At 32.0% G+C, this 23,016-nt stretch overlaps 1 protein-coding gene across 1 annotated transcript; it reads right to left on the reverse strand.

Annotated features, from left to right (window-relative positions):
* Positions 1-277: 277 nt before the first annotated feature.
* On the reverse strand, positions 278-17,789 carry LOC132727347 (uncharacterized). The gene is made up of 2 exons (XM_060712782.1): positions 17,690-17,789; positions 278-8,548 (listed from the first exon to the last, which is right to left on the reverse strand). Exon 2 carries the CDS (start codon positions 8,545-8,547, stop codon positions 6,334-6,336), a length of 2,214 nt encoding a protein of 737 aa, XP_060568765.1. The 5' UTR covers position 8,548; positions 17,690-17,789; the 3' UTR covers positions 278-6,333.
* Positions 17,790-23,016: the final 5,227 nt, after the last annotated feature.

Genomic DNA, 23,016 nt, shown 5'->3' on the forward strand with positions numbered 1-23,016 from the left:
TTTTACACAAGAGTTTCAAAAGTTTCAAGAGTTTATTTTGAAATACATCTGGGCAATATGCCCATGCGTACACCTACGTATAACAAATAAGCATCTAATGCCGTCAAATATGGAGGGCGATCGTTGCCAAAATTCCAGACATGTAATGTGTTCCTTTTGAAAACTACTTTTGAAAATGCGAACATGTATGTCTAGCATTTTTTATTGCATTCGTGCACAGCAAATGATGATATGCCTCTTAATCCAATCTTTTAATTGAAGGCACCCGCTTTTAAATAACAAGTTTACATGTAAATCTTAACAACTGACCTATGCGTTACACATATGGATTATGGACCTAACATGGAGAACAACAACACATTTACAAGTTCGTATCTACCATTGCATATAATACATAAGCATGTTTACACACTTGTAAATATATATCTGTACCTGAAAAACACAAATGAAATGTAAAACTCGAATGCAGAAAATATAATTTAATAAAACGTGTTCCAGTCGTAGAACTACAACAGTACGTTTACACAGTTACATGTTTAAAATGACAAAAGTAGATTCACAAAGTTAAACGATTCTAAGTCATGCATGACGCCCCGCCTCTCTCTGAGTAATTACGATCTTCTATCACGGAAATGTACGGACAGGTATAATACCCGTCGCCTCTCTAAAGTGAAGGAAAACACGGCGTCCATTCTAACTTTTTTTTATTTCTATAAAAAGTCCAATATTATTGGTATCAAATGAAAGATTACTCCATAAGCTTTCTATGAGTGCCTCGGAAATAAAAATGAATTAAATAGATGTATTGAATTTTTAGGTTTTTTTACTCTGAAAATAACCTTCTCGAATTGGTAAGAAAAACACGGCGTTCCTCCAAACTTTTTTTTAAGTTCGTAATATATTTTGATAATTTTGGATTGAAATAAAAGTGTGCTTCATACGATTTATGATATATAATTATATAATGCCTAAAAATAAAAATGAATTAAATCAAACTGAATTAACTTTTCGTTAAAAAGTTTATCATGTTACTTTCTGTAAAATAGAGAAAATAAGAATCCCTAAAGAACGCTCAAAACGACAAAATTGAGAATGTTGCAGGCCCGGTTTGATTGAGACTGCTCATGGACGGTAATGGAAAGAGCAAGTTATCGTCCACGCCCCCTAGCACCGGCTTAAGCAAAATTCAACATGAACTGGTACAATTTTGAAACATCCGCAGATGTGTTAATATGGCGATTATCACGGAACCTTCAATGTGACACGTAAGTGCCATACCATGAAAAACGGCATATGATCCCCAAGTAAAAAAAAACACACTCTGAAATTCAGTAAGAAAAACATGGCGCCCCCTACTTACTTTTTTTATTTCTTGGTCAATTTTGATAATAAACAAGATCATCAAGGAAAGGCGGCGTTGATAATTTTAGACTCAAGTAAAAGAATCCTTTATGAACTTTCTAGTGATGCCTTAAAAATGAAAATTAATTATGTAGAAGTATTAAAAAAAAATTGTTTCTAATTTATCGTTGTTTATTTTTTCTCTTAAATCCACACTCATATATTCGGAAAAAAATAACGTCGCTTCCTTTAGATACTTTATTCAAAAAGGAAATTGAATATTGAATGAAATTTAAGACCATAAGCTTTGAACAAGTATATTAAAAATCTGGAAACAAAGTGATCCCTCGGAAGCATTAATCACAACAAAATTACATAAGAATTGCAGATTCGGTTTAATTGAGTCTGCACATGAGGGATAATGAACAAGTGCAACATCCCTCACGCCCCCTACCACCGGCTTGAACGGTACTCAATTCTCAACACTTAATAGCGCTGGCATCAATGATCCCGAAGGACCAGAAAAACACTGAAGTGAAGTACGGGGCAACTTTTTACAGCTGCCACACGGCACTTGACACCTGCTGTTGTGAAGTATTAAAATCTGGAAACAAAGTGATCCCTCGGAAGCACTAATCACTACAAAATTACATAAGACTTGCAGACTCGGTTTGATTGAGTCTGTACATGAGGGATAATGAACAAGTGCAAAAAGTTTTTATTCATACTGAAAATACCTTATTAAAGATTGTACATATGTGCTACGGATAAGTATTTTCTTGATTTCGGAAAGGAAATCTCGGTGGCCGCTTTAAAATCCTATTTTTGCAAATACTTGCATAGTTTTTGTTGAAAATGAAATTTGTGCCAATACATTTTTCAATGATACCAATAAGAATATTGGATGGCTTTTACATTATCAATAAAATTACTCCCTTGAAGTTGGTCATTGTTTCCCCTAAAAATTTCCAAATCGCCGATGTTTCTCAGGAATATATGATAAACAAGATCAACAAGGAAAGGCGGCGCTCAATGAACGCAACCCTACATGACCCAGCAACAAGAACAAGTGGCAAGAAGCCCAGGCGGACCCCAAACAAAACACAGGACAGGGCACTAGGCATAGCACGGACAGGCTAATCACTAAAATGATAAATAATTTGTAACTGATAAGAACACGATGTTAAATAATAAGGTAATGCACAAGTTATCATAAATGGTAAAATCAGCAATTTTCAAGTGATGTTGCTAGTGACAAAACTTTTGTAACAAATGTAACATATATATGTTATGAAAAATGCCGTATGTTGTCCTTCAGTTTTATTTAAAAATATGGGAGAGGCGCCGTTTTATACCTGTCCGCAATAGAAGTTCGTAAATACTCCGAGAGGGGCGGGGCGTTATGCTTGACTTAAAATCGTTTAACTTTGTGAATCTACTTTTGTCATTTTAAACATGTTACTGTGTTAACGTACTCTTGTAGTTCTACAACTGGTAGCACGTTTTCTTAAACTCTATTTTCCGTATTCGAGTTTTACATTTCATTTGTATATTACAGATCTATAAGTGTACAAACATGCGTATGTATTGCATGCAATGGAAGATACGAACTTGTAAATTTGTTGTCGTTTTAGATGTTAGGTCAGTTGTTACGATATATATGTAAACTTGTTATATAAAGGCGGTAACCTTCAATTAAAAGATTGAATTAAGAGGCATACAATAAAAATGGTAGGCATACAAGTTCGCATTTTCAAAAGTCATTTTAAAAAGGAACACTTTACATGTCTGGAATTTTGGCAACGAACGCCCTCCATAGTCAAATGGTCAATGTCAATACTTTATGAAACATAATTTATATCATTAAGTTACACAGTACTTTAAGCAATCAGAAAGTGTTAAATAAATATCTAATAGAGTAAATCACAAAACAAAACAAAAATAGATATATATATACGAAACAGTGATACAGCGATCCGGACAGACTTTTCATTAACTGTAAAGAATAGTGTTTCGAACATCGAAATCTTGAAATATATACAATGATAAGTTTCAAATTTCTTTTTAAATTTCATTTTCTGAATTCATCAATGCAACAAATTAGGGTATATTTGGTCTTTTCCATTATTTCTTTATAAAAAATTCGTGAATCAGCATATCGCTAACATTCTAAAATGAAGTGAAATTGATCTTTAAAAAAAAAAAACTATTTTTACATTTTCTATCATCAAAATGTATAGCACTAGGTTTATTTCAGTCTTAAGTCTATGTGAATAAACTCTGAGCCGGGACAACGCTATTCTAAAATTTTCAATATGAATACAGATTAAGTACTTTTGCAATCTAAAGACTGCAATCAATACATACGTACAAGCTTAAGTTTCGTCATTTATTTTTGAAAACCAATCTCGGACAAAAACATCATTGACTCTTTGTTTTACTTAACTAATAAATACATGACATTGCCTTCACCTTTGGATAACCATACATCATTAAAACCAAGTGACTGTAATAAATCTCTAATACTTCTAGGTGTTACATATAACTGTCTGTACAATAAATCATATGCTATTTCAATATGTTTTACAACTTCAAGTTGTATAATTTTAAGCCAGTATTTATTACACTTACAATTCTTTTGCATTTCAAGTTTGTTCTTCCTAGTTCTCGATAAATAAAACTGTTCTGTTTTGTACTCTGAGGCCTAACATTCTTTTACAAACATTTTAATGCACTTGTTTCTAATTTACAACTATCATATAGACCGTTTATCTCTAAAGCATGATTCAAAATTAGTGAGTTGAATTTATCAAAAAGGTTTTATTTATTATTCACAGTTATACACGAGTATTTAAGCAAATCTGGTTGTAATTCAAATAATGCCTTCAAAGCCTGACTAGATAGTGTTTGAAAAGAAGTATTAAAATATCCACCGGTTGTATAGACTACTCCTCAATAAGTGAATATTTCGGCAATCTTTACATGAAATTAAATGTTGGAGTCTCCCTTTTCTCAAAATTATCATATACGTTTTCTTAATATTAACAGTAAACCTCTTACAATTATTCTCCAATAACAATAAACCTTTATGCAAGCCTTCTTTTGTTTCAGATACCGATATCAATTTCATCTGGATATAAATGTAAAAACACTTTTAAGAAACCTAATTTAGCTCATGTCCATTCATAATAAAATATTATTCTATGTAACACAATATTAGGGATAAAAGCGTTTAAAACACACTGATAAGAGCATATTTCTTATAACCAAGGCTACCCATAGATACGTATTCTGATAAATTTGTAAAATTTATTATACTAGTTCGTAAAAAAACATTATCAAATTTCAAACAAATTTTGTTTGAAAAGATTTTTCCTGTGTGGAAGTCTGATGTGCATGTCGGATTCTGACCACACAAATCCATCTGTAGAAAAGTATTGTCTTAAACTTTTGTGAAACAATTAACTATCCATTCTATAAATAGGAACATGTAAGTGTTCAGCTAAGGAAAAAATAATGACAAATATATTACCTGAAACTGAATGAAAGATATCATTAATAAGTTATAAAAGTTGGAGGGAATAAAAAATATATAATCGTATTAATGTAACCATTCTGACAATTAGGGCCATTTGACCTTGACCTTTGACCTAATTACCTAAAAACAAAAGGTGTAATCTACCAGTTATGACCAATCAGTATGTGAAATACGAAGACTTTTCGATGAATCGTTTTCAAGATAATCAGCGGAAATCATTCTGACATTTAAGGTCCTAGTGAACTGGGCATTTGACCTAGTAACCCGAAAATCAATAGAGGTCATGTAATAGTTATGATCAATCAGTATTTAAATATGAAGAATTTGTGATAAATATTTTTCAAGATAAGCAGCGGAAACTTTTCCGACATTAAAGGCCCCTGTGAACTTGACCTTTGATCAAGTGATCCGAAAATCAATGGGGGTCATTTACTAGTTATGACCAATCAGTATGTGAAATACAAAGACTTCATTGTGAATATTATTCAAGTTAATCAGCGGAAACCATTCTGATCATTCAAGCCCCTGTGACGTTGACCTTTGACCTAGTGACCCAAAAATCAATAGGGTAATATACTAGTTATGACCATCAGTATGTGAAATATGAAGATTTTGTGTTAAATTGTTTTCAATATAGTCAAGGGAAATCATTCTGACAGTTAAGGCAATTTTGACCTTTGACCTAGTTACCAGAAAATTGATAGGCATCATTAACTAGTTATGACTAATTAGTTTGTCAAAAATAAAGACTTTATGATGAATAGTAATCAAGATAATCAGCAAAAACATTCTGATATTTAAGGCCCCTGTGACCTTGACCTTTAACCCAGTGACTCAACAGGGGTTATCAACTAAATATGACCAATCTGTATAAAAAATATAAGGACTTTGTGATAAATAATTTTTAAGATAATCAGCGAAACCATTCCGACATGACGTTGACCTTTGGCCTAGTGACCCAAAAATCAATAGGGTAATATACTAGTCATGACCAATCAGTATGTCAAATATGAATATTTTATGATGAATATTTTTCAAGATAGTCAGAGAAAACCATTCTGACAGTTAAAGCCCCTGTGACCTTGACCCTTGACTTAGTGACCCGAACGTCAATAGAAGTCATCTACTAGTTATGACCAATCAGTATGTGAAATATAAAGACTTTGTGATGAACAATTTATAAATTAATCAGCAGAAAACATTATGGCATTAAAGGCCCCTTAACCTTGATCTATAACCTAGTGGCCCAAAAATCAATGGAGTTCATCTACTAGATATAATCAAACAGTATGTAAAATATAAAGACTTTGTGATTAAAGTTTTTAAGATAATCAGCGGAAACCATGTGATCTACCGACAGACAGACCGACAGACGACCCACTGACGACCCACTGACATTATCAAAACAATATACCACCTTTTCTTCGAAGGGGGGCCTACAAATCATACTGCACTTAGAGCTGCATGCGAGAGACATATTTTAGTAATAAATTGCAAATGTGAAAATTTGCGGCGTTGTTCCTTTCTCGTAATTGACGAGAAATCATAAAACACTGTAATGCCCCCTTGCATTTGTTGTCCTCCTCCATACATTGGCCAAGAAGATTTAGAGCTGTTTCTCTGTGGCCAAGGTTTTTATCAGATACGGTTGTTCTCGCAAGGCTTTTAAGTGCACGTTGTTGGTCCTGATGTGTTTGTAGATGTCCGTATGCCTTGTACTGTAAAAAGAAGAGAAAAGGAAGAGAATCAACCACTGCAAAGTTCATCCAAGCGCTTTCTCTCTGCTTTCTGTGTTGCATGTCACCTTGCGTAGATCTCATCATTTCATATTGTAATTCTCGAGGAACACAGCTGATTTCCATTTGCATGAATCTTACACAAAATGATGTTGCTCGATTGATGCAATATTCGTTCTGTTTGCAAAAATTTCTCACAAGTTCTGCAGAACGGTTTGACAATGGGTAAGCCGAGCAAGCACATATAGATTCAACAACATCACAGTTGTACCGATTGTCAATTTGTTTTAGAGTTAACTCCGCTTTATCCATATCACCTGCGCAATACAACACTGACGCTAGTTTAAGTCCGCCGGATGTCACATCCGATTTTAAACCCAATGAGAGCCACTTAAGTGCTTGATATTGAACTGCAATATTCTGTTGAATATTTGATGATGCCATTATCGATCCAAGGCTGGAGAAAAGGAACGGTACAAGACAACGGCTTGCAAGCTTTTCTAATCTGTTTCCTTGTAAGCTATAGTGTACTAGCTTTAAGATATATCGTTTAAGTTCGTCTAGTATATGATTTCTTTGATGTGACAAGCCTCCATAAAAGCATAATATCATATCGCTTATACGTACTGCTATATCATAATTTAACTTATAAGAAATAAACTCATTTATTTCAAGAGGACTTTGAACGATAATTGTGTAACTTTTAAATTTTGATTTATCGAGTATATGTTCTGCTTTTTTTTTTAATTTAATAACTTCTTTTGGGCAACCATATGGATTAGGAAAACAATTTTCTTCACCTTTTTCATTTAGTCGAAACCAAATATGATCCAAATTAATTTTAAACAAAAAGTCACCATCACTCTGTATTATGTCACTTATACCCCGTTCAATAACAAGCTTTTCTTCAGCAGTAAAATTTCCGGCCATTAGGTTGTTTTCTGGAATTATAAAATGAGGGCAATTTTCATTTTGAATATAGCTTTGCAGTTCAAGCAAGCAATATGTTAAACAGGTGAAAAGATTGTTTTTTTTCCAAATATTTTGGTCGGTCTTTTGTATACAGTGTAACAATACAGTTTTACACATATAACTACTCAAAGCACTTTGAGATGTAAGAGAAGTTTTCAAAATAATTTTCATCAAAACATAACAATGTATTTGTGTTATGTTTAGATTAAACATTAGGTATCTTTCTCCTAATGATGTGGATTTCCTCCATTCTAATTCTGGGTAAGTACTTATCTTACTGCTAGCACCAACAAGACAACAACCATTACTAGAAATATATCTGATCATTTCAGACGTTGGCCATCTCCCTATGCTTTGTCTGTTTAGGAAATACGAAGTTGATTGTGGCAATGAATTACAATTCATAGCATAAACTATGTCAATATCACTGTATCCTTTTCCCCCGGGGACAGCATTAGATGGCCCGTGTCTCTCAGAATCTTCATATAAACCACAATAGAATGTATTTTTCAATAAAATTCTCCCACTACTGTCTTTGATAAAATGTTCTTTACCAATACATTCGTTATAAAGGACTGTCTCAAATTCAGGCTTATCAGGTCGAAGTAGTTGTAGGAAACAATATCCAGGTGTTACATACTCCTTATCATGTATCATGAGAAGATTGAATTGATTCTGTTTCCACTCTGACAAGTCCTGTATTACATTACAACCATAATTCACGTGCAGTATGTCAGCATCTGATTTGAGACCTAATGTAGTTGTACCTTCAGACTGACTCCCAAGATAGTATACAGACAGGTTTAAACCCATTGATCTCTGTCCTACGGTTATAATATTCTCCACCAGCATATTTTGTCTCCTTCTTTTCATCACCATATCTTCATTGACACCAATATCCTCTAATACCTCAGATAAATGCAGTGACAAAGTATTTCTATATTCTGGTGAATGAAACATTCTGAAATGATAACAAATAAACAAAATTGTCAAAATGAGATTACATAAATGAAACTTAGTTAGATATGGTTGTAGAATAACATTACCCTGTAACACATATAACCAAAATATTATTTTTTTAATTAATGGAGCTAGAATAATAAAATACTATTTTGAGTCATTAAGTTGTAAATTTGGAAATTGTATTTCCATTAAAAAAATTTATAAAAATACAACCCTAGAATTATATTTTGTTTTATTAAGATAGAAATCAAGAATGATGTCACCGTTTGCTGATAATGTTTTACAATTTTACATTGGTCAAGCATATATTCTCACGGTTAGAATATTATAATATCAAATTATTCAATAAAAAATCCTATTGTTATGAAATATTACTTCCTTGGGTATTTCTATGTTAGAACATGAAGTTGTTTTATAATTTTCCAGCGTCTTTCATAACGGTTTTTATTAGTGTCATAGTACTAGTGCAGATAACAAGACCCAACGCTTTACATTTTCTTATTTCTAAAGTCAAACTCTTCATAAGGATAACAGAGGAAGAATATTATATGAAAGAGGACACCAACAAACATTTTCTGTTACAAAGAGAATTTTAATTTCGTATTTAAATTTGACGGTCAAAGTCATTCAAAGGTTTGAGGTCTAATTGAACTAATCAGCATGTCTGTTTTGCAATTAATGCTCTTTTGTCAAAATTTACAATTTAAGCAAATTTCGATAATTTGACTTTGACGGTCAGGGTCAATGTAAGGTCAAAACTTTAGAATTATTCAACAGATCGGTTTGTTATATGTGTTCTTTTGTCAAAGTTTGAAAAGATATGTAAGTTTTAAGTAAAGTAACACAATTTTCGAAAAAAAAATTCAATAATTTGACCATGACGGTCTAGATCAGTTAAAGGTCAAGGTCATATCAGAATGATTTGACATGTCGTATTTCTTAATATGTGTTATGTCTAATTAAAAGATCTGTAAATAAATGAAAAAATAGTGAAAATTAAAACTAATTTTTATTATTCGAAATAGAGTCAAATAAAGGTTTATGTCAAATTTGAATTTTCCAACATTTGTATTTGTCATAAGAATGCTCTTTTCTAATATTTAGTCAAATCAATAAAGTATTAACATTGCTATGGCCAATAGTAGCAGAGTTCACTTTATGTGTCAAATTCAATTTAAACTTAATCTTCTTCAGTGGCTTACTACAAAGATTTCTGTGTACAAGTATAGGACAAAACATTCAATAATTTCAAAGTTAAAGGCAACATAAAGGTGGAATTACAATCACTTGACCTGTTAAGGCAAGATTTGTAATAGGTTAAGGTCAGATCAAGTTTGATTTTTGAAAGACATTGTTCTTAAGGTAGCTGTGCTAAGAAAGTTATTGCTCATGCTTTTACCCTTAAGGTTAATACAAAATATCGAAAACGGAGATCAACAAGGCGCAGCCAACGTTCACAACCTCCGAATCTACCTCAGCATGACAACCATGAATTTAACTAAAGTTGACAGAATTAATCACTTGATAAACCATTAAAGTACTTTTATAAAGAAGTACCAGCATAATCTTAGTGTGTTTGAGGACAAACTCATCATAAATTGTTATCAGCCAAGTTATCAAAAAATCTGTCACTGAAAGACAAGGACTATGAATTTGAAATATTGGCTGCTGAGCCAAGTCTTGAATAGTAATATTTGAAACGAAAGTATATCCATGAATGTTCGCTATCAGTTCCTCTACTTGTAAAAGGGTTGGTAAGCGAACAGCATTGATCCTGATCAGATTGCGCGAATGCGCAGGCTGGTCTGGATTCATGCTGGTCGCAAATCCATTATGTTGGTTTTGTCATGACGCTCATATAACTTTCACAATTTCATTTTTTCGTGTACATAAGCATCAAATTACTGTACAACAGAGGTAGCATGTGTGTTTTTTCATTTACTTAGTCGTAGTTACATGTATTTAAGTATTTTGCACGAGTTATTATGTGATGCAAAAGAGATAATAAAGTCGTTCACACAAGAGAATTAGCAAATCAAATTGTCATGAACAATATTTCTACCAAGTAGCATCACAATGGGTTATTTATTCCCAAGCTATTTAGTCGACAAGGATTTTACTGTATGTGTCATTGTAGCATTGACCTTTCATCTCATCTCATCAAAATCGTAAGAGATTTTCTACTTTTCATTCAGGTAATTAAGTAACAAAATACATGGCTTATTACTTATCAAGTGAATGGACAAATATTTAAAATTAAGCGTTATTATGACCGTTATCTTTAACCACATGATTTCAAAATCATAAAGTGTCATCTACTGATCAGTTGGCCATACTTTGTGATATAAACCATGGCATATTCCTTTTCGAGTTATTTATCAGACACTGATTATACATGAAGTATCATGGTTACCTTGACCTTGACCTTATGATCACAAACAACAATAAAATTCATTAACCGGTCATGGCCGATGTCCCTACCGAAAAAAATAAACCAGGCTTATTCTTTCTGAAGTTTTCATAAGGACAGGGATAACATAAAAGGGTCATAACGTAGTCAAAAAGAATGTCTGATTGATGGGTCTCATTCCTCATATGAAATGATCCTTAAAAAATAAAGACGTGTATCAAATTTCAAAAAATAATACATTAAGTAGATTCAAAGAGTATTGTTGCATGTATGATTTTAACCAGACTTTTTTCATACATACAGTTTGATCTGATTGGTTAACTATGTTGTGTCCATGACTAAATTATGTCATGCGCTAGAGATGAATAAAAATACATGTGTCCAATCTGAGCAACAATATCAAGATAAGAAAGAAAGACGCGGACAAAAAAATAGCGCGTAAATACTTATTAATTTATTTCTAAAGGAAATATTGCTTTTTTCAAAGGATATTATTAGTAACAAGGCAGTTATCCTACTATTAGAGATATCCTATCAATTCTTATATATTCTCGCGGTTTTTTAGCAATTGTTTTGTTGTTGTTGTTTTTTTCTTTGAAAAATCTGTGATATTCTGTAGCTTGAATTGATAAACATACAATTCTAGGGTTAGGGTTTTTTGTTCAAGTTAACTTGATGTAACATTAGAACAGAGTATCTTAATAAATATAAACTTTGTCCTTACCATTAAAGTTATTTCTTTTCATTCTTGCATTATCAGAAGTGTAAGTTAGATAACCTCAGAAGAATACGTTAATCTGTGAATTTCAACACAGTTTTTCAACAAGAACTAAACTCACTTTCTTTTTAACACGATATTTGACGGTCATTTTTTATAATTTGGATTACTGATTTCCAAATAAAGTAGGTTTGGCGTGGGCAAATAAAATCTTTCATATCTTAATGTCCTGAAGGTAAGATATTTAGTAAGTGTATGTATATCTTCTTTGCCCGACTCTGATAAATCTGGTAAATAAATAGGACTTAGTACTTAGTACTTACTACTAGAGTATTAAAATGCAAATTATCGCAGAGTGTCTTCATTCCACAGATTTCCTCAATACACAAAATCATAAGCTCACATGTGTGAAATCAAAAAGCATTCACAAATAAGTAAAATATCACGTTGCGATTGTTTAACAACCCACATTAAATCTACACACGATGACTTCTGACGAGGAGTCGCAAGCCGCCCTTTCAAAAGAATCTGTCATTCTTTGATGTTTACACACATGTGTTACTGTTGTGTAATCCGAATCATGAAATGTTCCGAAATTTGTTGTATAGATCAGACGTTAAAAAACTGTCAAGAATAGATTACACGTGTTCAATTATTGCCAAAGTTTAAAATATTTTATCAGATAGATAGCGGGTCAATTATTGACATTAACAAACTATTTATCGTGAGTTTTTTTTGTTTGTTTTTTTTGTGTGAGAAAACTCAATGGACTTGTTAAGACTATTTTTTGTTTTATCTGAAAATAATCAGTTTGTCACTTCTAATCAAATCTAAATTAATCTAATTGTATCAGATTTCTCTCGCTCTGTCCTTGAATGTGATAACTTTCTTATTTTTCATTTATTTATTATACATTCATTTATTTTTTTTTTTTTTTTTTTTTTTTGAAGTTGTTTTCTCGACATTTTTACGCATTTTGACATTACAAACACATGATTTTATAATATATAGATATATAGATTAAACATATTTTGAAAATTCAGATCCTTGCCTGATTATAATGCGAGAACGGTTTGACCCATTTTACAGTCATTCTTTCATATTACCGTCAAAAGTTATCTCGGCGTTTCTTTGACAAATTATATAGGTTTATCACAGAAATTCCCGATAGCATATATATATCTAATTTATTATCGGGGTATTTCAACGTATTTCAGAAAACCAAAAGTTTTAAAAGTAATGGCCTTACAACTCGGCATATTTATGGGCATTTGGGATATTTTATATTATCATGTCCACAACAGCTTTATAGTCGGTATGGTGATGCAGAGATATTTCCCGATGGTTCAGTTGTTATTTATTAAGTGAAATACATTGACTTTTGATAATTTTCGTTCGGCACAAAATCTTTTGCCACAATTTTGATTCTTTTTATCTACCTAACATTAATACGTGAAGAGGCTTTTAAAGGCATAGTAAGCTAATTTTCAAACACAATCAATAATCCTACATCATGTCGGTGTAACATTAAATTTTAACCCTGTTGAAAGTTTATCCCAAGATATATTTTCTGACGGATTTTGAGCATTTCAAGTTACAAATTGATACCTAACCGTTATTTATTGACAAACGTGAAAAAATTACCCCCAGTTAAAAACTGATCAACTATAGACAGGTCATTCTTAAACATTGATAAGTGATCAAAACAATCTTGCCAAACATGCCTATATGTTCATGCGTATGAAACGTAATATTTCTGTATTACTTTCAGATTTTTCAGAAATGAATATCTATCTATCCGTTCGATTCAAGTGGACCAGGAGCTAATAATTTGCCCATCCGTCGGTAATTACTGATAATGCTCAGCTATATGACACTTATGTATGAACTTTAATATTGGATTGCATGGATTATGTTTTTTCCCCTACCAAAAGGTGTCGCAGGCTACTATAAAAAATAACTGCATTCTACTGTTATTAATGTTATAAGATATCACACAAGTTAAAAACCCGCCCATCCCTTTTAGAATGAATTTTAACTTAGGAATTATTAACAACCGTGTTATAATTCAATACCCTCTGAATTTGGACCTTGCTTTTGTATGGCAGTACTTTTTGTGCTTCAGGAAGTACCCGCTGCTGCGAGAAGTGTAGTGTATCAGCAACCGTTAGGGTTACTTCCCCTGATCAGTACGCAAATGTTACGAATAGCAAGATGCGAGAAGGTTAGTGTAGCAGACGTTACACTTACTGATATTAAAAAAAATCAAACCATTGACGTGATACATGTATTTTGGGTTTAATATATATGTTGAGTAGGATAAGAAATCAAGACATAGATTAAAGCGCACAACTGTTATTACCTTAAGCATACCTTGGATCAATATTGCGGCAATGTAAAAATATCGGTTTTAAATCTAGGGGAAGATATTAATTCATTTGAGGTATAGATAAGAGTTCAGTTTCATTTATTGGCAATCAGCAATACATTTGTCTTTGGCCATTTACAAACAAAAAACTTATGGCAAAGACAATAATATACATAAATAGCATAGACAAATAATGAAGTACAATATACGATCAGAAGACAGGTAAACTTTCAAGGGTATTTGGCGTAACCATAATGCTTCTTTTATATACTTTGCAAGATTAAACATGTATTTTTTCTTTTATTTGACATCAATGCATTAATTTTTTGTATAGTTGGCCATAACAATTAAGCATATAATACGGTCAAATGGTCAATACCAATACCTTATAAAACATCTATAATTAAGTTACACAGTATTTTTAACAATTAGAAAGTGTTAACTAACAGAAGAATATACAATCACTTAGTGACACAAGTATCAACATGTCTCAAATAATATTACTGGTAAATAAAGGTCAGATACCATCCTATCAATAAGGGAGTAAATCACAAAACAAATCAAAAATAAATATATATATAAGAAATATATATATATAAGAAACAGTCATACAGCGTTTTGGACAAACATTTGATTAACTGTAAAAAATAGAGTTTCGAAAATCGAAAGCCTTAAATATATACATTGATAAGTTTCTAATTTCTATTTAATTTTCTGAATTCATCAAATTTTTAAATGCAAAAAAATAAGGTATATTTGGTCTTTTCCAAAAGTGTTTCTCGTAAATATATATATATATATATATATATATATATATATATATATATATATATATATATATATATATATATATATATATATATATATATATATATATATATATATATATATATATATATATATATATATATATCGTGATTCCGCATATAGCAAACATTCTAAAATAACGTGAAATTCATCTTCAAAAAATTGCATTTCCCATCATTTAAAGGTAAAGCAAAAGGTTTATTCCATCTGCCAGTTTAAATTAATAAACTCGAAGCCGGCACAGTTCAATTCAAAAGTTTGCAATATTTATACAGCGTGGCCGAGAGGTTAACACGACTAGTTATCTAAGGATATTGTTTCAAAAGAAGTATGAATAATCCGCCGGTTCTAAAGACTACTCCTAAATAAGTGAATATTTCGGCAATTTCCTTTTTATCCTTTACATAAAATTAAATGTTAAGTCTGAGTCTCCTTTTTCTCAAAATCATTATTTTAGTTTTCTTAAAATTAACAATTAATCACCACTTATCATGATAATTCTCCAATAGCAATACACTTTTATGCAAGCCTTCTTCTGTTTAAAATACCAATATCAATATAATCTGCTTATTAAAAAACAAGTTTAAGAAACCGAAATGAACTCCTTCAAATTCACTCATAATAAAATATTCTTCTATGTCACACAATATTAAGGATATACGCGTTTAAAACACAGTGATAAGAGAATATTTCTTAAAACCAAAGCTATCTATCGATACGTATTCTAATGGATTTATTTACAAAGTTGATTATACTAGTTCGTAAAAACCTACGGGTCAATTTTCAACGGACTCAAAATCTAATATTACACCGGCGCTTTTCGAAGACAAGTGCTGACTGAAAGCATAATGTGTTCAATTAATTGTCGTTCAAGTTAATTATTAGGCGTATGAAATATTATATCTAAAATTATTAATAAGATAAAAGGTCAAAGCTTATTATGCATCAAATCTATACAATTGCTGTTATTATCAAAATAATGATAGTGACGTTTCATATTTAGAGTTTAAAAAAAATTTTTTTTAAATACATGTATACAGTCAAAATACTTTTGTGAGACTGTTCAGAAGACAGGGGTAAAAATAAATACATGATCATCAATTTAGTCTTGAAGAACGATAACACCTTTGATAAATTTTGAATTCAATACATTTTAACTGTAACATTCCAAACATTTCATACTGCACGTAGAATACGTCAAGGTCAAGTTCAACTAGAAGGGTTTTTGTCACTCATGTGAAGTGTCATTGAAATCCTATCAGTAGCTTGACCTGTGAAAGCTGGATAAAATTATTCTATTTATAACTCTGACGACCATTTTGAGCAGCGAATCGGAATGTACCGGTATTGTGCACAACTAGGGATGGTACTGATTACTCCTGTAAAGTTTGGTTAAAATCCCATCAGTAGTTTGACCTTTGAAGGCAGGATTATATTTTTCTATCTTTAGCCCTGGCGGCCATTTTGTGCAGCAAAGTGGAACGTGCCGGTAATGTGTCAAACAAGGAATGGTACTGATCACTCCTGTAAAGTTTGTTTGAAATCCCACCAGTAGTTAGACATGTGAAGGCCGAACAAGAATTTTCTATTTTAAGCTATGGTGGCCATTTTGTGCAACGAAGCGGATTGTGTCCGTGATGTGCACAACTAAGGCTGGTATTGATCACTCCTGTAAAGTTTGGTTGAAATCTTACCAGTAGTTCGACCTGTGAAGGCCGGACAAGATTTTCTCTTTTTTTAGCTCTGGCGGCCATTTTGTGCATCGGAGCGGAACGTGCCGTGATGTGCACAATTACGGATGGTACTTATCACTCCTGAAACGTTTGGTTGAAATGCAACCAATAGTTTAGTTTGACCTGTGAAGGTCGATCAATATTTCATATTTTTAGCTCTGGTGGCCATTTTGTGCAGCGAAGTGGAACGTGAAGGTAATATGCACAACTAGGGATAGAAATGAGCACTCCTGTAAAGTTTGGTTGAAATCCCACCAGTAGTTTGACCTGTGAAGGGCGGACAATCTTAATGAGGACGGATGTTCTAACGGGACAGTAATAATGTGGCTACTGTACTCTATTGTTCTCTCTTTTGTTGTTTTTAGCCACAAAAAAAAGAAAAAAGCCACATAAAACCATTACGGAATGAATGACATCATCAGTCACACCTATTGTCCCTCTAGCCACATTATTACTGTCCCAAGAGAGCGGACGGACAGAAGGACGGACAAACGGCGAAGGAAAAAGCAATATGTCTCCCAAAGGTTTTGGGAGACATAATTTAACGTTCCTAAATGATTGCAGTGGACAAGTATGAAGATAACACATTTCGTAATACCAATAGGTATAGCTAATTGACCATGTCCATAGTTAGCGAGTACCACACTTTAATTAGTAAAGTGGTACACATGTGATAAAGGATACTAACATGATCCTTGTTTTAAGTCATAAAACCATCAATATACTATCATGTCATTGGAAAGCAAATTATCAAGCAGATTATGCATAGTTTTACGGTATGTAAGCATATCATGTAAAGTTACATCATTCGGAATATTTATAAAAATCACTTCAAGCAACAGAAATTTACGTGAAAGCTTTTTCAGCTCAGAGTAAATTATTTTCAGTGTTCGCCACGTTATGTCCTTCTAGAGCTGTAATCACCGTTAAAACGTCACAAATAAAATCTTTATGAGAACTTAGTTATTCCTTTATGAAAGTCATCCGGCCTAAAAACTGAAAAAATACATGATTGTACAATTTAACCAATTTCGGAAATAGTAGAATACATCAATTTACAGCCTTCATAAGCGCACTAAAATTATATATTATTAATTACTTACTTTTGAATTGTTTATGTAGTATATTTCTTCTAAACTGGATTATTTCTCGAGCGCCGTTGTACTTCCTCTGACAATTTTTATACATCAGAAACGAAACTCTTTAAACAATATTTGACTATTCTCAGGTACACTGTACATTCGAAATGGTGAGTAATCAAAGGCGTGTGCTACAATGGCTTGTTGTGTCATGAGTGCCTGATAAGAAACCACACACGTCTTTTTATCATAAAATATGACCCAAAAGATTATAGAAACACGAAATCGATTATTATTTATTTATTAAGTTTTAAATCGTTTAACATTTAAAAAAAAACATTGGCGGCACGAATTGAGCTCACACTTATATTTTTTAGACAAATACAACCCTTAAAAGCTGTTAACACTTTTCAACTATTAACTTAGATTTTTATCTAACTAAACATTTTAATTTTCATGAATTTGAATTTTCCATATTAAACATTTTATTGAGATAATAAGATTGTCAGATTATTCTCACTCTTAACAGTTACTCCAAATGACTGTTCCACCGCTATCTTATTATCCGCATATGTGTTAACTGTTCCGCCATATCTATTTTAAAGTTCCTCCTTTTTAGCTCACATGAGCTAGCTCAGGTTAAGCTTTTAGGATCGTTGACTGTCCGTCGTCCGCGGCCGTTGTCTGTCGTCCGTCCACATTTGTTCGTTAACACTCTAGTGGTTAAATGTTTGCTTCAATCATCCTCAAACTTTGTCAGGATGTTTGTCTAGGTAATTGCTGGGATAAGTTGGAACATGGGTGATCTCGGATGAAAAACTAGGTCACAGGAGCTAAAATACACTCAAGTGACTACTTGATTTGCTCCAATTATTCTGGGAATTTGTCTTAAAGTTTATTTTATGATTTTCAGGTCAAGTTCGAATATGGGTCGCCTTGGGTCAAAAACTAAGTCACTACGCCCATTTATGGATAATCATTGTTAATACTCTAATAATCACTTTTTTATTCAATTGTCATCAAACTTAGTCAGGATGCTTGTCTTAGTAATTGCTTGGATGAGTTCAAACGTGGGTCATCTCGGATGAAAAACTAGGTCACAGGAGCTAAAAATAAAAACATCTTGTTGACACTCTAGTGGCGACTGTTTTGATATAAGTATTCTGGAAGTTGGTCTGAAATTTGTTTTAATGATTTATAGGTCAAATTCGAATATGGATTACCTGGGGTCAAAAACTAGGTTACACCGCCCAAGTATGGAAAGCCTTGTTAACACTGTAGTGGTCACATTTTTTACTCAATTGTCAGGATGCTTGTCTACTGAATTGCTCGGGTGTGTTTGAACATAGGACATCTAGGATGAATAACTAGGTCACATGATTAAAAAACAGAAAAAATCTTTTTAATTCTCTAGTGGCTATTGTTGTTATCCAAATATCCCAAAGAAAGGACAGCAAGTTTGGTTTATTGATTTCTAAGTCATGTTCCAACATGAGTCACCTGGGGTCAAAAACGAGGTCTCACTGCCCAAATTTGGAACACATTAGTGGTCACATTTTATTTACTAAATTGACATTAAACTTAGTCACGATGCTTGTCAAAGTAATTGCTCGGATGTGTTCGATTGGTCAGATGAGCGATCTATGACCATTTTGGACCTCTTATGTAAATTAAATGACCCTGGTTCTGACGAATAAAAACAAACTTGAAAGATTAAAAAGCAAAAAATATAATTGTCTTTCTTGATAAAATGTCGACTGAAAAACAAGGAATATATCTAATTAATAACACGTATAGACCAAGTAAGTCTTACATATGATTTCATTTCAATTTTACAAAAGCTTTTTAGTCCCCTACCGGTTTAACCGGAGGGGACTTTAGGTTTACCCTCCGTCCGTCGTCCGTCTGTCTGTCTGTCTGTCTGTCTGTCTGTCAGTCCGTCAGTCCGTCCGTCCACAAAACTGGATCCCGCGATAACGCAAAAAGTACTGAAAATATTTTTATGAAACTTGATATATGAATAGATGGCAGTATGGAGATTATGCACGTCTTTTTCTTTTCTTCCTATGTTGAAAATTCTGGTTGCTATGGCAACAAATAGTCTGAAAATATGGCAAATTTAACACATAAACTGGATCCAGTGATAACTCAAAAAGTACTAAAAATATTTTTATGAAACTTGAAATATGGGTAGATGGCAGTCTGGAGATTATGCACATCTTTTTCTTTTCTTCCTATGTTAAAAATTCTGGTTGCTATGGCAACAAATAGCCTGAATTTCAAGATTTCTGATTTAAATTTTTCAGCTTTTTCACTATAAGTTCTTTATTTCTTAAGGTGTTTACTTCAAACTTTAAATATAAGTTTCTGGTCATCAACCACATCATATGTGACAAGGTTTACAACTCTAGCACAAAAATTATCAGTATTACCTCCCTTGAACTTAGAATTTTTATGAAAAAAAATGTTGTCTTTTTTAAATAACTTCTTTATTTCCTAATGTATCTACTTCAAACTTCATATATATGTTTCTTATTATCACTCAACATTTTTGAGGAGGTTAAATACTCTAGCAAGACTATTTCCAGGATTATGTCCCCCTTGAACTTAGATTTTTTTCGAGAAATTGGTATTTTTCACTCCAACTTCTTTATTCCTTATAGGATTTACTTTAAAATCCCACATTGTTATAATATGACAAGGTTGTATAAACATTATTTCCTTACTAGGCAGGGAAACTTAAAACATTACTGTGATATAGACAAACTTAGAACTCAAAAGATTTATGTTTATTCATGTCATTCATTCACTGGTAAAATTGAATGGCCAATCAGAATTCTAACCGGTAGGGGACTTATGGATTGCTTGCAATACTATGATAATTGCTTGTTATATTTGGTGTCTAGCAACAGTTTTCAAAAAAGTTGCTCATTAGTCATATTTCTGAACCATTCTTTGTTTCTTTTTCGTTTCGGTAGTTAGTAAAGTTATAGTGAGTTAGTATTTTGTTTTGGAAGTTAAAATACCACTTTGTTTACATGTTCCTACCTTTATCACAATTCATTTCACATTCAACATTATTTCATTAGGGTAATTAATATCTCGCAATTTCTAAACCAATCATCACAACAGTATTTAACACATATTTGCCCTTTTTTACATTATGAAAATTTATTCATTACCAAAGCATAATGTACTTTTATAGCATATAATTATCAACCTTCAGCCAGTGCATAGTTGTCAATACCTACTGATATATCTAGTATAGTCCTTTAATGGAGTTAGAAAAACCGTTTACTTCCTGGCAAAGTTTAAATGTCTCTGCAAATTCGAAAAAAAACTATTTTACTCAAAGTTGCTTAGACCCTAGACCTACAAAAGTTAATTCCATTACACCACATGACACATGATATGTCAGATTATTTTACAGACTGAATTAAGTTCCAAGAGTTTATTAACAACAAACTGAACAAAGACATTAGCTGGATATAAGGTTTAATAAAAAATAGTTATTTTGATAGCAAAAAATTTGTTGTTGTTTTTAGATCGATATAACACCATAATAATACAAAGTAGAAACATTTTATACCAACATAGCATCTCTCCTATCTAACCAATAAAGGATTTTAACATAAATCTGTTACATTTATATTAAAAACGAAGCATTGTAGGACGACAAAATGGAATTTCTTTCATTGTTATAGATTAAATTTAAGTTAGATTGCTTTCAGGGACATATTTAGAAACATCATTTAATATATAAACGTATCACAAGTTACAAGCAATCTTTATAGCTATACCCGACATATTTTGTCCTATCTTTTGAGAGATTGTAATAGAGATACTTTATTATGTTCTATGGCTACACTAAACTTTGTCAAAACTATTTTTGTATTGAATTTATCTGCATCGCAACCTACTACCATTTTTAACATTTTTATTTGCTTAAATTTCATTCTAAAAGATCTACAATAAATAGTATTACTTGTGTATCACTATAGATTGCTTCAATCTGCGCATCATGAAACTTGATTGAACCAGCAAGTTCGTCGAATTTTTTATCAACCTACAAGGTCTACAAATTTGAGCAGTGTCGGGCAAAAGGACATCCTTTTGATATACATTATATTTAAATAGTAATTAATAAACAATCAATAAAACAAAACTATACTGTAGCTTTAACATTCAAGTGCAGTGAAAGCAGCACAAGTGAGAAGTAACAGTTTCTCAGCACTGCAGTTCTGCTTTAATGAAAGACAGTAGCCATATCAGTGGTTTTAAGTTTATTAGTTTTACAACACGCTAATTAAGTGATATGTTGCAAAAAAAGTTCAACTGACAATTTAGCGAACATACAGACAGATGAACGACGAGTAGCTTGACGAGTAGCTTGACGAATAACGCCAAGGCTATATCACCCCTACCTATCCCTCCCCCAATTTTGTTTCGCGAGATGATAATGTTGAAAAGGCAATTCAAAAATGTTATGCTACTCAACCTGGTAAGTACAATATTAAAGTATTAAATGTTTCAATTATTTACTATGTAAAACAATTTAAGATTTAAGATTTTAAATCTCCCTAGAAATTCTACGTATCTTATACTAAACGATAAGCAACCATACTTTATTCTTGTAGTCTTGTTTCAAACCATACTAAAGTAACAAAAAGATGAAACACGTCCATAATTGTTATTGATTATGACAGATTAAAAGTTTAAGGTTCTCAATTCAAAAGCTGATTTGACTGTAATGTCTTGCAAAAAGAAGAAAAGATATTAATGTGTCGTTAAAGGAAATGCTCAAATCAACCATGGTTATTACAACGAATACTAATCTAATCAATCGCATTGAAAAATTAGCCTCCAAGCACTGTTCGATCTAATAAGAATAATCGCATTATTGCATTGAAAAGGATATTCATTATGGATCAAAGAATTGCTCATCAATTCGACTGGTAAAATACTGATTCCTTTTGAGATATTGTGATCATGAAATTCAATTGTTGTTAATAAAGCCGTCTTTTCCGGATTTTTTTTTCCAGCAGATAAAGCCTTTTGTAGATGTCATATTTTTGAAAGATTTTAGATGATAACTATGCATTTAATATTTTCTGCAATAATTCCGTTATTTATTGAACTTCAAGGTGAATGTTCACAGCTTCGGTAAAAGGGGTTTGTAATATAAATTGTATTTCATCTTAGGTATAAAATAACATCAATATCATTCATTGTTTGATCTAATATCGTTCGCAATAGAAGCGTATATTGTTCATAATAGATTTTTTCCTACAAAACATAATAACTGTTTGTACATTTTTTTTATTCTTTCATCATTACTTCGGCAGATTCAT

This window comes from Ruditapes philippinarum, unplaced genomic scaffold (genome assembly GCF_026571515.1).
Source record: "Ruditapes philippinarum isolate M1 unplaced genomic scaffold, ASM2657151v2 ctg688_1_1_1_1, whole genome shotgun sequence".
NCBI lineage: Eukaryota > Metazoa > Mollusca > Bivalvia > Venerida > Veneridae > Ruditapes > Ruditapes philippinarum.

What these genes read in the sequence shown, in the direction of transcription:
- LOC132727347 (XM_060712782.1), bottom strand. Translation starts at nt 8,547, where the DNA reads ATGTTTCATTCACCAGAATATAGAAATACTTTGTCACTGCATTTATCT.